The following is an 18,324-nucleotide window of genomic DNA, read 5'->3' on the forward strand; positions in this document are numbered from 1 at the left end:
ATGAAAGGAATATATATATATATATATATATATATATATATATATATATATATATATATATATATTTCCTCTATTAACCAATTATGTGTATAATTAACCAAACAAAAAAAACTTTTAATAAAAGATCGAGCTGACCAGTTCCCCTGGCAGCACCCGTTCACGAGTTGACGCGTGAGTCAACCATCGCGAAGCTCAACCACAATAGAGGGAACCTCCCGACCCGATCCACGACGCCACTACCGGTTTGACCATTTGAGTGTCCATGACGTACTCGATCTCCATAATCTAACATAATAGCTACCTATGTTACTTTCAGACACTTGAAGATCACAAATCACGTATATGTTTTACAAGTAAATGTCAAAATATATGTAATAAACATGTCAAGAAAATATATAATATAGTTATTGACTATATAATCCGAAAGAGCAAAAAACCGTGGTGTGAAAATAATAATTTTTATAATATAGCTTTGTGTTAATATCCTAAGTTTCATAAGACTACAAATAAAACGTTTTATTTATTAGCACAAGCTAAGCATTAGCAAGGCTGAAAAGCTTTATTTTTATAAGAATTTTTATCTCATCTGCAAATGTGAGTGGTAGCGAGGCGCGGGGTGCGGGGTGCGGGGGCAGGTGAGATGTAATCGTTGCATTATGATAATAGCGCTGACAAATCGGCGTTTGCAATTCTTAGGAATACGTCCTCCAATCGGATTGAAGTCTTTTCATAATCCCAGTTAATCTCCGAGCGTTTTACGCCTTTGGGAGATTTGATATTGCAAAAAGAAGCGAAGTTTGAAAGTCTCGAGTAACCTTTTTATTTGTCGAGAGTTGGCAACTCGAGACTGGAATGAGGTTGAAAAGTTCGCCTGATTTCTGCGCTTAGTTCTTGATCTGCTTTTATTGCGGATTGAATGCCGTAGTGCGTATACACGCGGTTAGTGCAACGAATTATTGTTGATAGAGTATACACGAGTAGTGTTACTCCTTACAAATTATTGACTACATTCTACTTGGGGCAAAACTACATTTTTTTGTATGTATGTATGTATGCTTGTAACGCGATAACTTTCCAACCGTTGGTCTGATTTTGATGATATTTAAAAGGTATGTAGGATCTGCCAATGGAATTTTGAAGTTTGTGGGGCAACAAAATCGGCTATGTCGTTTTCGAAATATTCACAATTTTGTAAAATCAATCAAAATTTATTGTGTTCGCGAGGTCTACGTTCGCGGCGAACAACTAGTTAAATTACATTTTACTATCAACTAACATTTTATCAAGCAGTGGTATAAAAAGGATACTGTCAAAATCTTTTTCTTCTTGCGTACCTTATTATACGAGGTACGGGGACGGGGCTAGGACGATACAAAAGTATAATTAAGTACATGATAATTTTTAAAAGAATAGAATCACAATAAACATAAAAAACAAGCAACAATCTTCAATATGTCAAGTACCGATAGCCTCGACATTGCAACTCCTCCACCAACCGTGGGTCCAGCCCGCGGCCGGTCGGCGGCCGGTCGGCGGCCGGTCGGCGGCCGATCGGCAGCCGGACGATAGCCGGACAAACAGGCTTGTTTGCGTCCCGAGCACCTGCGGGCGGCCGCCCTCGATTGCCGCCGCCTCTCTGACTAGGTATTTGTACAGCTTGCTCGTTACGAACATTGGATATAGGATAACTGCCGGAGCACAGTCGTACTTTGTAAATGAGCGGACTCATTTACGTTTTTATCTTTCCTCTGGCGATTCTACATATTGTCCAAAATTTCTATATTGGACTTTTCTTACCTTTAAAATAGGTACTTATAGATTTATTGACATTCCAGATTTACAAAAAATATTTTCTTTTAACTCTTAGCCTCCTATCAGTTATAACCAATTCTATAATGAACTATATAGCCTAACGTAACTTATCACTTACCTCCAAACATCCCATTGAGATGGTACCTATATCATCAAATATCAGGTCATGTGGTGGGTACAACAATATTCTTAGTATACGTATGTGAAGATGTACAAGATGGTAGCATTATCTGACGCAAACAAATGCTTCCCAGCTGGAAAACCGCGAGAACCTGACGGTGAGCAAGATGAGCTTCGTGCCGTCGCTGGATGACGACGGCCGCCAGATCACGTGCCGCGCGGAGAACCCCAACCGCACCGCGCTCTTTCTGGAAACCTCGTGGACCATCAGTGTTGTATGTCAGTATTACTACTCAATATTAATTACTCTTAATAAATCCTCCATTAAATATTCATTAAAATAAATTAGGTTAATATTGTTTTCGAATTTTCCGGAAATTTGAATCAGTTTTATTCATTCAGCAACTTCAAACTTGTGATTTGCAATAAATAAATCGATATTTAGTGTAATAATTTAGTTATATGTTTAAAAACAAAATATACATATATCTCTTTTTATATTCAATGTCAATCTTACCTTCATAACCATTAAAATTTTTAGAAGTCATATTCTGATTCATCTTATTAAATAATTTCCTTTGAAAAGCTTTTTTTACTGATTTCTTTGTGCAATGATGTCAAACAAACTTTATTTCAATTATTGCATATCAGCATTAATATCATAAAGATAAACATTTGTCATGTCAGACCCGCCCGTGGTGCACCTGCGGCTGGGCAGCTCGCTGTCGTCCTCGGACATCAAGGAGGGCGACGATGTCTACTTCGAGTGCCACGTCAAGGCCAACCCGCTCGCTAGAAAACTCAACTGGTTGCATGACGTGAGTATTTTCATCTTCTTCCATTCGTGTGGTTTCCACCCTAGAATAGGAGCACTCGTCCATGGACAAACGAGATGACTAAGAGATATAAAACATTGAGAGCTGAAGGCTGCAGCATTCTCGAGGTGGACTGGAGGTGGACATTATGCAAGCGGCCAGTAATAGAATCATAGATGAATCTTGATTTATCTAAAGGTTTACTTTTTATGCAAACGGTTTCGTGTAATACAGTCGCGTATGCAACCGATAGCACCCGGCGGAGCTCGCAAGAGAGGGCAAGTCAATTAGGCCAAATGGAAAAGCATATTTTAGGATCAAACTTATTTTGAATAATTGCGTGACAACAGAATCAGTTCACTGCTCTGGAAATAGGCCAGACTGACTTTTTAGACAATTGGCTACCCAGTATTAAATTATCATCGATCCCTATTCGAAATTTTTTGATTCAAATTTAAATGTATGACGTCACTAATTCTTGTTCTTATCTGCACTACCGTGCAAAGTACAACAAGAACAAGTACCGATCGAAACGAATTATATAATAATACAATATTATATTAAGAAATATCTTTTGGTAAAAGGGAGTAAAATTGTAAATAAAATGAAATATTCCGTTAAATATGAATTCGTTTCAATTTCGTTGAAACATTTCAACACTAATCACTCATCCGTTAATCTGCGAAAGTAACGCTCTGAAACCGACAATATTAATTCAATATTGAAATGCGGAGCTCAAAAAAAGATTGACTGTAACAAATTAATCCGACAACAACAGCGGCATAAAGTAATAGACGTTGTACGGTCCGATAATCGCTTTGTACCGGCGCTTTTTAATCAGCAATGTAGAGAACACTTTTTTATTTTTCGTTCAGTTCACCCTTTCAGGGGCGATCAGCGCTGCGCGATCGCGTCGCGCGTCACCGGCCTCGTTCCTGCATGTTGTGTTTGCTGTATCGTTTTGTTTTTGTTCGTCGCAGGTCGACCCACTTCCTGCCGCTCATTCCCAATGCGATTGTTTCTGACGTCCCGTTTTGTTGAACGACGTTGATGCGTGAGCCGCATTTCGTCTCGCATGTATATTACTCGCTATGAAGTACCCTCGCTCCGCCGTCATCCGATTTCCATGTTTCCATTCTTCTTGTTCATAAACGCATTAAGCTGAGTGAGTCAATCCACTAAGTGACACTGTTTTGAAACATTAACATAATACTTTATATGGCATCGCGTCTTTATCTTCCGTTATTCACCGACGGAGATTACATGCTTTTAAGGCAGATAATCTATATTAATCATTTACGTTATGTTAGCAGACTTAATAATAAATATAATTTTATCGTTATCAAGCTATCTCTTGTAATAAATTGATACAAGGACAGCGGCATTTACTGGCGTCTATAGGACATAAAAGTTGAAATTTTTAGCGACGTTGTATTTTGCTTGGAATTGCACCGTCAGTGGTCTGGATTCGCCTGCGACAGTATAATCCCTTTATTCGGCTAGAAACGAATGCGGCGCGATATTGCGGGCGCTGCGTGTGACGCAGGGCTGGCTGCGACGAGCGGACGGCTTGCTCATCTCAAACTCACTACAAAGCGCCTGCCAATGGTTATGGATGTATGATATGTATGTTTGGATGTTACATGTGCTATATTTTATGATACATAAAAACCTTTGTGGGGCTAATATCGTTACGCGTATTAAATAATAGGTATCCAAATTCTGACTATTTAATTATATGCCCTTTATCTACATCTTTGATTTCCCAATCTATATCGTAAAGACGATCCATTTCAATAACCATACATTGGTTATTGAAATGGATTGGTTATTGACGACCTCGGTGGCGCAGTGGTAAAGTTCTTGCCACTGAACCGAGAGGTCCCGGGTTCGATCCCCGGTCGGGTCATGATGGAAAATGATCTTTTTCTGATTGGCCCGGGTCTTGGATGTTTATCTATATATGTATTTGTTATAAAATATAGTATCGTTGAGTTAGTATCCCATAACACAAGTTTCGAACTTACTTTGGGGCTAGCTCAATCTATGTGATTTGTCGTAATATATTTATTTATTTATTTTATTTATTGGTTCATATTGTTAATGATTATGATTGGCTCATAGAGTTAAGAATGTACTGTCAACATTCTATTTTAACTGAACAATGATTCAGATAGATGTGAATGCAGACAGCCCTAACAGGAACTGGACAAATATTTACGTGAGTTTTGTAAGCCCGCGCCGCGCCGCGCCGATGTGAGCAGCGGCCGTTTGTTGGGCTCGCGACGACACGCGTCATTGTTTTGTACGCGATTGTTTTTGAAAAATGGCCGCCGCCGATACGCGCGAATTAAAGCGAATTTACTGCGCCGCCCGATCGATCAGCGATTAAAATTCAAAAGCTGTATTTATCTGGATATTGTATACCTATATCATTGATTCAGAGGAACTCGGCACAAACATCGTGAACTCGGCATCAAGACTCGCCTGTCTAAAATAGATCCTTCGCTACTTTGGCCAGGTGACACGCCTTGAAGCGTCTGGTGATACAGAGCAGAGCGGAGTCTGGTCTCGGGGGAAGTCCCGACGAAATTGCACTGAATCCTTATATATTATATAACACAAGTATATAAGTCCTCTGCCGCGTCTGTCTGTGTGTCTGTCTGTTTGCGATAAACTCAAAAATTACTGCACGGATTTTCATGTATAATTATTTATATATGTAATGTATAATTTATATAATTATGTATAATTTATTATATTTTACCCGAGCGAAGCCGGGACGGGCTTGTTTTATTGAGAAGTCTTCCGGCTAACTACTAATTGATATTACAAAAGATGTCAAATACGTCCGAATTTATATATATTTAGGTAATATTATTACGAAAAAGATAATGAAAAGGTTGACGGAAATTAAATCGAGATATAAAAATAACTTGCAAGGAATGTTTCTACCTTTCACCGTGCACGGACGAGTTTTCCACGAGTCACGCCCTCCGTCCTCCGCCCTCCGTCCAGCGGAGAGAGCGCAAACACAGTCTAGGCGAGCAAATATACATTTTAATTGTGAATGTTTACGCAATTTTTGTTTTACGGCGGTCCAAATGACAGCCGTAATGGCGGAGGCGGTCATCTCACGAGAGGGTCACTTCCATGGAATTTGGAATAAGAATGCAATAGAAAGGTCATTAATACATTAATTTGTCACCTGCTCACAGAATATAACGCGATCGAAGGTTATGACTCACACACCTATATCTAATCAAATCTAATTTCCTATATCGTATATTATTTGTCTATAAAGACTATACAAACATTTTCAGACAAAACCTACAGATGTAACTTCTATTTCGTCTTGTTATACTAAAGTCTGTGGTCACTTGAAAGCTTTCTGCGACAATGTCTCTTGTAAATTATTCAGCTTCCATGTTAACATTAGCCGACATATTAAATGCGGATTGGAGGTACGGGGGCTCTCGCTTTGTTGCGTTTTTTTTTATTCAATTTAACACGTTTTCGGAGATCACGAGCATCTGAATTACTTATGTTGTGTAGAAATCTGTCAATTTTAGTCAAGTAAGTAAATAGTTATCAAACATACTAAACATACTTAAGTACTGACTGAGCCCCGAGTTGATCCCGAAAAAACACATCAAAAGTCTCTATTACTGCTAAAACGCTATTTTAAGAACTCATAATATTGTGAGATGTGCTCAAGAAATTTCAGCAATAATATATTTCGGAAATTGTCGCAGGCCAGTAATGCGAAATCTGTTGAAAATAAATCATTTCATTACCTTGTTATTTTAAAGCTTAGTTCTCAGTGGAGAACTCAGTTCTCAGGCGTGAGGTATCGTTTGAAAGTGTCTCCTGCCGTAGTTAGCAATCGGGAGCCTTGGGAAATCTCGGTAACTGTGTAGTGCGGTGCGGTGCCGCGGCGTTGCGTGGCGTGGCGTGATGTCGGCGACAAACGAGGCGACCCTATACATTCGAAACAATATGTAGTTTTTAATATAGTATAGTCAATATATATTTGAATATTGAAGGAAATCATATGAAAAACCGACGACATTGTAGATTTAAGGATTCAGGTGAAAAAATATAGATAGGTTTTTTTTAATGATAATAATTATTTTTTTATTTACGTACCTATAATATTAAATCATCATAACTAAGCACAACTTAAATAAATCTTTTGTTTATCAAAAATTGTATATTCATTTGTTACTACGCTACTCCCTACGTGACTGCGATACATGCTGATAAACTGCAAATTCAATGAAACAAAATCCAATTGGTTCGCGCTCGGCTCGCGCGATCGAGTTACCATCAAACGTTACAGATATTTATCAGACTTCAAAGCTCTAATAGACTTAATGGTACATCCTGAAATTGACGTTACTTTTAACACATCATAGTGTACATTGCTTAGTCACTTTACGCTGTTTGTCCGCTTTCTTGCGCTTTGACAGTATTGATGTGATTTGTTACATCCAATGTTGTAGATCAGAATAAACAAGAGTAAAAATGTTGAATATCTATTATATATATATTTCTATTAACTAAATATCAAAAAATTGTTGTAGGAAATGGAGATATCTAACAATAATATCGATATATCTACTGTATAGTCATAATTTGTACTCCATTTATAAATTAGCTCGGCGGAAGAATCTGTACAGTGTTTTCCAAAACGCCGAAGAAAACGTATAGTGCCCGGCATAAACTGGACATAATCGTTTGCAAACAAATTTGTCAACAAAAGAGCATAGAAAGTTAATAACCACTTCTTCATAAGTTGGTTAAAATATCGAAGCACTTTAAATATTCCGAGCATGTATGCGTAACGCCGAGCCGCTGATGCGAGCGGCAATAATCTTTGTTCAGAGGCTTTATCTCGCTTTCGCCGCGCTCGCAAAAAGAGCTATTATGTTTATAATGAATTTATTTTCACCCCTTTTACTGGCGCTTGTAGTTGCCCCGGGACTATACGAGGTTGATACACGATTTTATAACGGAGTGTAAAATTAACGTAACTGTGAAGCTACGAAATAAGAATTTAGATTGAAGAATGAAAGGCGTTTTTATCATATTGAGAATTTCGTTTTTGCATTTTGTTATGTTTTTGATTGATGCTACCTGCAATTACTTTAATACTCATCTAGATTTTACTAGTCGAACGACTTTAATAAATGGGGTATCGTTCTCACAACAATTTTCCCTACCAACTTGTATCATAAACGAAGAACTTCGACCAGTAAGCGCAATATAATACACTGTAATATTTCCAAGAGCACTTATTTAACCGTCCCAGTGTCCCAACAAAAAGTAATAAACGTATATCAGTGGACGTGATGAACTGCGCCGCCCACACTATTACCGCTTCAAACGTTTTCCTCAAAAAAGTAATAAGTAAAATAGAGGTGAGACAGGGGGTGAGAGGGGCAGGGGAGGGGGTAGGTCCCGCCGGCCCTTATCACTGTGTTATTACGAGATAAGAGCGCAATAAAGCGGGAATAAAACACTACATCTCGTAACTTAGTTTTATTTTTATTCGCTGCGGAGCGACCGCGGACATGGTAATTTCGAATTTGCTGATGGAAACGTTCTGTCAGGTGAAAATTCCGATGATAGCAATTGAAGAATATTTTGTGGATACGAATCACTTATTTCTATTGTTTATTACCGTAAAAGACTCTTTGAAGCGATTGTGGAAGTTTATTGTAAAAGATTTCTTAACAAAAAAGATTTACCTCTGTGAGCCGATACAAGTCGATTAATTTGTTCCGAGCTAGGGTTTTGTTGGAGCTGAGAGGTCTCGCCGACGACAATGAACGCAGAGTTAACAAACTCTTTGTATCGGCACACTGATTTATAGTGCGCCGGGCTTGATCATTTTTGTGGAAGAGGGACTTTTGTCCGCGGAGGGTAAATACGCTGCTCAAATACATCTTAATAATATTTGTGTGTAAAGGATTATCAGTCAGTGAATATGGGACAAAGTTGATGTCATTACAACAACATTATGATAATATGTTCTAACTATGGATTTTTCTCTATAAACTTTAAATAAGAAGCAAAACGTTTTTTTTCTTCTTCAAGTTCAAAGATAATTATTATCAACTAGAGAAAACGAGATTTAAGTGTACGATATACGCGTCGTCATCATATCGGAATAATTATATGGGATCGGTTGAAAGGTTGTCGATGGAAAAGCAATTGTTGATTTTGCGTTAGCAGGGTCGAAGGGTCCGGATGTGTCAGGCAGGAAGACAGGACACGAAATTAAATTTACTACTAATGAAGTCGCCGGGAACAACGATGTTTACCCGATGACTCTGTTGTTTCACAAGAGGAAAATTAAAAAAGACGTTTTAAAAGCGTGGGCTGAGGGCTTTTGTAAGATTGTTTGGCTGACGCCGTCTCGTAAACAAAGCGTCACCCGTCTGCACAACAGGTGAACTGGACATTTTATTATCGCTCTTCAGACTGAAGTCTGAGTTCACCTATGTATGATGGAGCTAACATTTTGCAATTGTGCAATCCATGGACAAATAGCTTTTGTTATCTTCGACAAAAACGTTCAGATACTTTGTTCCAGGATATGGGTATTTATTTGCTGAACATTGATTAGATATTTGGTGAAATTGTATCGCTAAAATGTATTAACAGATTACATGCATTAACTATACATCATTACTAGGAAATGGGCTATAGCCATAGCCCATTTCGTATGGGAATGCATTTAATTTATATCATATATTATTAATCATGACTTCAATATTTTCACGACCACGAAATGGCGATCGAACATTAAATTCAATTACAGATAAATGTAACATAAAACGTTAATATTGCATGTATGTTGGGTACGACTGGAAGAAGTGGGTACAGTCTCTCCGCAATGTCTGGAGTATTGTAATGTGCTTGTTATCTCAATGACAGTTAGCTACGTGTTGTATACGACGAATGTTCCGATGGCTACTACTAAAGTATAACTATAGTAATATTGATTGACACAGGTTGTACAGATAGGTATCTATTTTAGATATTTTTTGTGCTTAATAATTCGGTCCATAAAAATTTTATTAACTTTGTGAAGATATATTTATCTATATTATCTAGTAACAGTATCACAAACGCATGAATAATATTATGCCCGTTTATGCATTTAAGTAATAAATGAATATTCAAAAATTCGAAATTAAAGTCCCCTCTCGAAATAAAACACACGACACTAAAAGACGACTGGAGTAGAATAACGATATCTTTCGCGAGCTCAACAGCCATATTGTTTCAGCTTCTATCTCGACACAAAGAAATAGGTAGATACCCCCATATTGAATCCAATAACAGAAGCGAAGCGGATACCTCTCTCGCAGAGAACGTAAGCAAACAGTGTTATCAGGTGGAAAATTCTCTCTTTATTCGTTAATGGCAGCTATTTCCCGGACGGGGGTGAGGTGAGGTGCGGCCATGGGAGGAGCGGGGGGGCGGAGGAGTCCCTCGCGACCTGCCGTGATCATCCGCGAGATTGTGCCTCAATGAAACTCGTCCTCTCATAATGGACAGCCCTGATTGAATCACTTGCACTCCTTTCATACGGGATTGATTCGCGATCAAGATTTTCGGGACATTTCCGACGGTGACGGAGTAAATCGCCGATAGTACCTACACTAAACGCCACTTCAGGGATCATGGGAAAAGTTTCCCTATTATTTAATTGAGACACCTCTGAATCTGTCTGAGTCTGTATTAATAACTACCATTTACATAATTTTTGTATTGAATACCTAATAATATTTATTGTCTCAGTGTAATCTCAACACACTATGCGACACTAGAGCATACCGTACTATACATATTAATTTGATTTACCCTCGTACCTGTTCCTGGTACTTACATTCACAAACACATGCGATTAACATTTCAAGAGACCGAAGGTGGGTCCTCATTAAAAGGGGCGCGGAGTGGAGGCTGGTACAGACAACTGCAAACCAAACTACCCAGTATGGACCCCTGTGATAACGGTAATACTGACGAATTTGCAGTGAGTAGGTAGATAGGCTGTCGTGTGTACGTTCACAACAATTAGCGCCCTACGCCAGCCCTTTTTTAACGAGACTCGTTCCGAGTAAAGCATTTACGCGAATCGGGACTCCTTTATTGTGCCCTGTTTATGGCAGCCGCAGCGAAACAATATGCATGGCTCCTGTTGGAAACTTGACGACACTCCCTAATTCACCGACCGTTTTATGTCTATGCTAATATCGGATAAATTATATGGTGTGTAATTATTCCTTTTTTTTTTTTCAAGAAAATGGAAAGGTTAACAATATTTAATATTATATTTAAAATTATTTTTAAATATTATTAATAAGCATGGAAGGCGCACAATTTTACAAGAATCTTCCGTTGGACTTAAAATATTGTAAACTCATTACATTCAAACTGCAACTCAATTTTGAAGCAGACATCTTCAATGCTGAAATTGTAAACACGTTTAGTTTGAATGATAATGCGTTATTATGATAAGCATGACCAGATGTACACCCAGAAACGGCTCCAAACGTGGGAACTCCTCAAAGAACGGACTTGTTTTTTTGTACACACACACACACATATAATGCAATGAGGTCTCTATGACAACAATGAAAGCTTGTATCAACAATTTTTGTAAAAAAATGTGTTTTCATGTAAGTGATCCTTTGTATGTTTTGAGAGTAAACGAACCTTTAAACCTAATCTAACACAGCTCACTATTTCAAACGAATCATAGATTATTTTAAATAGGTACGTGATGTTGGCATTGCTCATTCAATCATGAGTCTAGGTATATTTTCTACTAGTTTTTCCCCGCGGCTTCGCCCGCGTGAATTTCATAGCAAAATCTCAGTATTTTTTTTATCGCGTACTCTGTAAGACTGGTACATATATGATTCAAACATATATGATTCAAATTCGCATTTTTTCTTATCTTTAGTTCAATTTTCTGTTTCCCGCTGCGTGTCTCGTCCCGCAAACTTGTCCAATCCCGCTTCCTGCTATGTAATGTAAAGTAGATATCCCGTACCGTTTCCTACATATTGTGCCATCATGTTTTTTGCAATGTGTCCCGTCCTGTTTCCCACTACGTATCTCCTGCTCATGCAACGCGCGCCGTCTCATTTTCTATGACGTTTTACGTCCTGGTTTTTTATTAACCACAAACATAAATTAAACATTTTTTGTATTTACTACTACTGTTATTTTCTATAAAAGTAAGTGTGCCAATTTTCAGCTTTTTATCTTGAAAATTGTATTAAGTCCCATACAATCTTTCACCCCCCTTTTGAAGGGGTTGAGGGTTAATTTACAGAAAAATCTGAAACACGTATTCATTACTTTGTTGTAAACAACAAAAATCCAAATTTTCAAGTCAACTATTTTTTTCAAGTCAAATTTTCACTTCTACGTTGTAGAACTTTCATATTTACAATTTTTTCACCCCTTGCACCCCCTTCGGAGTTGAACTTCCAAAAATCCTCTCTTAGTGCTCACCTACACGCCAAATTTCAGCTTCCCGTCCAGCAGTTTCGGGTGTACGTTGTCTGTCAGTCTGTCACTCAGTCAGTCAGTAACGGAAGAGTTTTATACTGATATCCTATTGATATATACTGCGCCCACCCTTTTCTGATATCCTCTCTCACTTCCCAAATGCTGGCTGGAAGAGATTGCTTAGCAAGAGGCCCACCATTGTTCCATATGTATGCACATTTGTATTATTTTGTACTAATATTGTTTATATGGCAATCAATATATTTTGTATTGTAAATTTAGTTTTAGTAAAGAAAGAGAGTAGACAAAAACAGTAGTTCTGACAACTGATATATATGAATACAACGAAAATAAATAAAATTACCTTGTGCACATAAGTATTCAAGTAAAAATCTTACGATTTCGTTGCGGGCTATGCTTGTGTGATAATAATTGTAAAAATGCACCTTTTAATTTACAATACCTTTTTACATATAAAATGCCTTATAGATACTTAATTATAAAAGATAGTATTGTCTCGCAGACTTTTTTATGTATCTACTAAAAGCCTATATTTTTGTAGTACACTGTGTGCACGTATGTATAATCAGTGGTGGGCGCACGCACGTAAAGATTTTCGTTAGCGCTTTTTTTTCGGATTTCTTTATAAATGATTGATCTGGCTGAGTACAAATTTATTTCAAAACGAAAATGCCTATAGCAATCTCGGTAATGTAGCTTTATAATGGTGAAATAATTTTTGAAATTGGTTTGGTAGTTTCGGAGATTACCCGCCTCAAACATACAAACTCACAAACGCCTACCTCTTTATAATATTAGAATGGATTTGTGAGAGAGACACCATAGCGTGATTTAGAGATTTAAAAGTTTTAGTGGCGCCATCTAGTGTTTTATTTCGGAAGTACAAATATATCATTTTTGTCTGAGCGAAACCATAGCGCATTTTAAAAGTCTTGGTGGCGCCATCAATCATATTTATGTCCGAAACTAAAATAAGTATAACAAAATTAAATTGTAAATTGATACCTCCCAATCATATCTATATCAGACTTTCAGCAATAAAAAAAATTGTTTATATTCTGTTTACACCTTTCTACAAAAATTTTAAAGTAAATCGGCTCCGTGGATTGTTATTTTAATTTTCCTACAGGACCCCCTCATTTTCCGGGATGAAATGTCTATAAGATGCTAACCCGGGATTCCGAGGAATTTTTGATTCATAATTAGTTTTTCAATTATCCTACGAGAACCTGGCCATTTACCGGGATGAAATGTATCTAAGATATTAACCCGGTATATAAGGTACCTAAATACCAAATTTCAAGCAAATCGGTCTAGTAGATTTCGAGTGATGCGCGTTCAGACAGACAGACAGACAAAAATTTCAAAAACTATATTTTCGTCATCTATATCAGTAACTAAGTATATTCCATGAAGAATTAAAAAAATATATCCAATGAACAAATTTGGCCTTTCTTCAATTTTATTATATGTATGGATTGTCCAATAGACTACAAACTAAAATATCAGTATAGTCGAAATTGACTTATTGTGTTCAGAGGTTGCGAAGCCCTCTGGCTTCCACTGAATAATTCCTGATCTAACAGTGAAATTTTAAACGAGATCGGAGGCGTCTCCCTTCGTACCGCAGGGCATACATCCGGCGCCTTTGAGATCCTGATATTAATTTAATAACCGGTGGTCCGTCGATCTGGCGAGTAAAATATTATTTGCATTACCACGACGGCGCAGCTGCGACTTTCTGAGTAATCGTTGAGATTATAATGTGTATAAATTTAGCAAATTTATGAGGGTGGCGCGGGATTTATGTGCTGTCTTATTATTGTGACGGCTCGTTCGCGGCGGTTAATTACGGTGCCTGCACAGAAGATATATGTGCGGAGTCCTAGTTTCATGCAGACATTCTTAACTACAACATTTTACAAAGGTCCTATTTTTTAAAGAATTTAAACCATTACTTTTAGTAAGTTAACTCAATTTTTGTGATTTGTTTCTATTTATTTATAAGACCTATTTGCTTATCTAAAATTAAAACTAACGCAAATTTTAAATTTTTGTTGAACAAGGAGAATTTTCGCACTTGGACTCTGCTTTTGGCATCCTCCAGGAGCCTGCGGTGGGTGCTAATTGATGATCGTTGCAGCCTCCGGCGTGTGAGGTTGCTCTGCGGATTGATGTCCCGCTTGAGCGACGCGCGACGGCGCAACACTTTGCTTAAATGTTTCTATATTTTTTAATGTTATGTAGTAATATTTAAATATTTAAATAAAACATGGAAATGCAAGTAATAATCCTTTTATCAATTATTGTAAAATTATCAACATGTATAAGATCAATAATTTTATTGTAGCAACAATTTCCAACTTATATTTATCTAATGTTTAACCCACAGCTTCTGTACAACTTAGATATAGGCAGATGATGCCATATCCTCCGGCTGCATCCTGTCCAGTGGTACTAACAAGCCTTCCCAAGCGAATTCTCGAATACGCAAAATATTCCACGAGCTAGCTTCACATAATTTTAAATATTTATGCTGTATGATATCAAATTATGATGGCAAAGCAAATTTTATATTCCACTAGACATAATAACTAGATCTTATACCAAACGAGTTCAAAATAACTTGTTATGAGCATTATCATCGTCATGATTTATATAATATAAAGTTAAAGACAAATGAAATCACTTGATTGTAAAACAGGCTTATATTTCAGTTCGAAACTGCGTACGTGTAGAACACTGTGATGATGGATTTTACTGAAATTCGACATTTAAGAGCTGAAATTCACGCGAGCATAGCTGCGGGCAAAACCTAATATATACATATAGACCATATTGTTTCCTCAAACGGTTTTTAACAAGACTACGTACACACTTACCTTCTTGACTAATATGCTTTCCATTGGATAGACAGTCCTCGCTTGCGAGTGACCGTGCGTGTAACTCTAAAGGTCCCGTTGGAAGACCAGCATTGCGTACCGCTCACGAGCTTAACAACATCCGCTTAGAAGGGTACTTTTCAAAATTCGAGCACAATTATTTAAATACTAGCATCGCCACCGGGCTTCGCTCTCGTTTGAATTTCGGGATAAAAGGTACCCTATGTGCTATTACAGGTTATATTCTATTATATGTCTTATTTATGTCTGATTATATTCTATTATCTTTTGAATAAATATTCATTCATTCAGCATATCAGCCTTATCCACTTCACCCTGTCTGATGTTAACCAATCTGTTACGTATTTTTGCCTGCCGACCGCACTTGTTGTTGACTGCAATGTTTGGTGTACCTCCAGGACCGGCCGCTGGCGCACAACGCGACGGCGCGGGTGTTCCACAGCAACCAAAGCCTGGTGCTGCAGAAGGTGACGCGCCACAGCTCGGGCAGGTACGCCTGCTCCGCGATCAACTCCGAGGGCGAGACCGTCTCCAACGAGCTCCACTTCAGAGTAAAGTGTGAGTTTACGTTTATCGTATATATTTATATACATATACTCAATTATATCTTGAGGACCCGCAATCGACTTAGCCAAAGGAATTAAATCATTTTAGCTGGAATGAACACTAAGAGTTTCTCGTAACCGGCGCGATAAAGGAGGCAAGTTAGCGGACAATAAGGCTTCGATCGGTATCGGGAAGTTTCCGAGTTTCCGACGTCCCTGAGCACACATTACTCACGATTCCGAGCCACTTCGCGACCTAAGCCGCGCTTTACCTCATAATATCGGACAGACATACTACAGTTAGTTTGTCACGAGGAAATGTCGTGTAGTGAATTCTACTAATGGGCCGATTTTGGTTTTATTAACTTTTAGTTCATTTCGTCCGTTAGATCTCCAACGGATAAAGATGCTGAAAGATATGAAATTACCAAGGTTTTATGCTCATTCATTATCTTGCTATATTTTTTAAATTTATAAATATGTATAACAAAATAGTCAAATCTTACAACATATTTTGGTTCAAATTCTTTGGTCTGAGATAACTAATTAGTAAAGCGTTAGCTTGACCGACCCAATTGTATCACAGTCGTGAAGATTTCAACCTCCGAGTTTATCGAACGCTATAAATTTAGGACAAAAACAGACTTAATGAGTTGAGGGTTTTAAAGTCTTCGGGAGAGGGGTGCGCCTGTTAAATAGAAAAGTCGTCAACAAGCCGGCTTCATTACGGGGGCCAAGGACTTCCGAACTCGGGGGGACAATCGGCACAATGCGGCGTGAACAGCTCCTCCAGTTGCGGCAATTAATTAATTGCGGAGACTGTGCATCGCATTGTGCCGGGCCCGACCTGGCTGCGGGTCGCCGGCGAGCTGACGCACTCTGATGCAATTAACACAGATATACTTAGGACCATTTATTAGGATATGTTATTCATTACCAAGTGTAAATCAGACGATAATAACAACTAAATTGTTATTATTACATATTATCGTACCCCATACCATTTTAGGACCAACGTCTCATAAGGCCTCTACATGTTGGACCGTTGTCCCTAAGCCACAGAAGACCGGGCCGGCCGGAACCGTGAAGGAATTCCTAGAGACTTAATATAAAGAGAGCTTACTAACAGCGGTAAAAATCTAGTATTATGATTTCAGTTATCATCGGGCATATAAGTCACTGTTTTAGCATGCCATCTCTTGTTAATGAACTGAAAGTACTAGAAGGTTTAGTTAATTTTCTAAAAGGTAACGATAAAGCAATGGGAATAAATATTTATAGATAACAAGACCCAAAATGGGTTGTGGCATCTGAGACATTACGAAGCCGTGTTGACAATAGGTCACAATCACAAACGACATCAATAAAACTAAGGAGGATAAAAAATTGTGGTGTAAAATTACTCGCAAAGCAGCACTGGAATAGCAACAGTGTCAATTTTGTCAGGGCAAAGATTGGGAGAGGCATCATACGTGCGTGTAGGATAGCGGGGTAGGGTCGTCATGTTGCCGCGTGCGGTCGGCGACGGCGACGCGCGACAGCGGCGTCATGACGCGACCTAATTGGCCGGAAAATAGCGCCGGGAAGTCTGGCTGATGCGGCTGCCTCATTATCCTAGGGAATACTTGCATCTGTATATATATTTTCGTACGTAGGTTATTAGAATACATATTTAGGTTTATATGTGTCTAGGTTTGCGACTTCCTAGTGTGTAGATATGAAGACTGTTTTATTTTAATCTCATTATTGAAATTTAGTTTAAAAGGCATGTGTCACATGCCCAATATAAAATGTTTTATTTAACAACTGTATTATCTATCTAGTAGTTCCGCACTACAATAGGACCAACTGAAAGGACTGTGTCCCTTAGTCGTCCCGTACGACATATGCGGGAAGATATCTCCATATCTTCCCGCGTGTGTCGTACGGGACGACTAAGGGACACAGCCAGCTCCCGAAGAGGATTGACGTCAGGCAGCCGGTTGTAAAATCACAAACGAATCTTCTGGGCTTCGCGGCTTCATAACCGAGACCGAGAACTTGCAGAAATTAGAGAGAAATAGTATATCTAGATGAACATCCCGAGTGTGTAGTCTGTAGGGCATATATGTCAAAGTCACAGGCTACAAATCCGATTACATTTTCATAGGATTTCGGCTACTAGCAGCAATAATATAATTCAGTTCTTCTACTTAAGCTTGTACAAGAGCATAGTAGTCACCTCATTTAGGAATTGTACATGCTGTGCAATCTGTACACCACATTAGCGAGTTATTTTGCATGGAAGAAAAGCATTGATCCTCAAATGTCTTCCACCCACAACCTCGCGCCACCTGCTCGTCCGATTGATATCCATTATTTATCTCGGCTTAATCACCGCAATCCAATCCTCAAGCCTAATTGACTATTGTTTAGAAATCCTTTCAGCGTCAGATAAATCTCAACTAATTCTTTTTGTTGCCTTTCACTCTGTTGTTTCATTATATCGCTTCCATTCGGTTCCTTCGGACGCGAATCCATCAAATATTTATCATGCGCGGAACTTACTTTAAATATGTAAGAAATTGTATC

At 38.3% G+C, this 18,324-nt stretch overlaps 1 protein-coding gene across 4 annotated transcripts in view; it reads left to right on the top strand.

Annotated features, from left to right (window-relative positions):
- The window catches only part of side-II (sidestep II), a 458,967-nt gene that overhangs the window by 412,460 nt on the left and 28,183 nt on the right, over positions 1 to 18,324 (top strand). For all 4 annotated transcript variants that reach the window (XM_053747702.1, XM_053747619.1, XM_053747856.1 and 1 more), the window contains 3 exons: positions 2,067 to 2,211; positions 2,620 to 2,750; positions 15,607 to 15,766. In XM_053747702.1, coding sequence (XP_053603677.1) covers positions 2,067 to 2,211; positions 2,620 to 2,750; positions 15,607 to 15,766 — 436 coding nt within the window. The remainder of the gene's footprint in view (positions 1 to 2,066; positions 2,212 to 2,619; positions 2,751 to 15,606; positions 15,767 to 18,324) is intronic.

This window comes from Plodia interpunctella, chromosome 1, assembly GCF_027563975.2.
Source record: "Plodia interpunctella isolate USDA-ARS_2022_Savannah chromosome 1, ilPloInte3.2, whole genome shotgun sequence".
NCBI lineage: Eukaryota > Metazoa > Arthropoda > Insecta > Lepidoptera > Pyralidae > Plodia > Plodia interpunctella.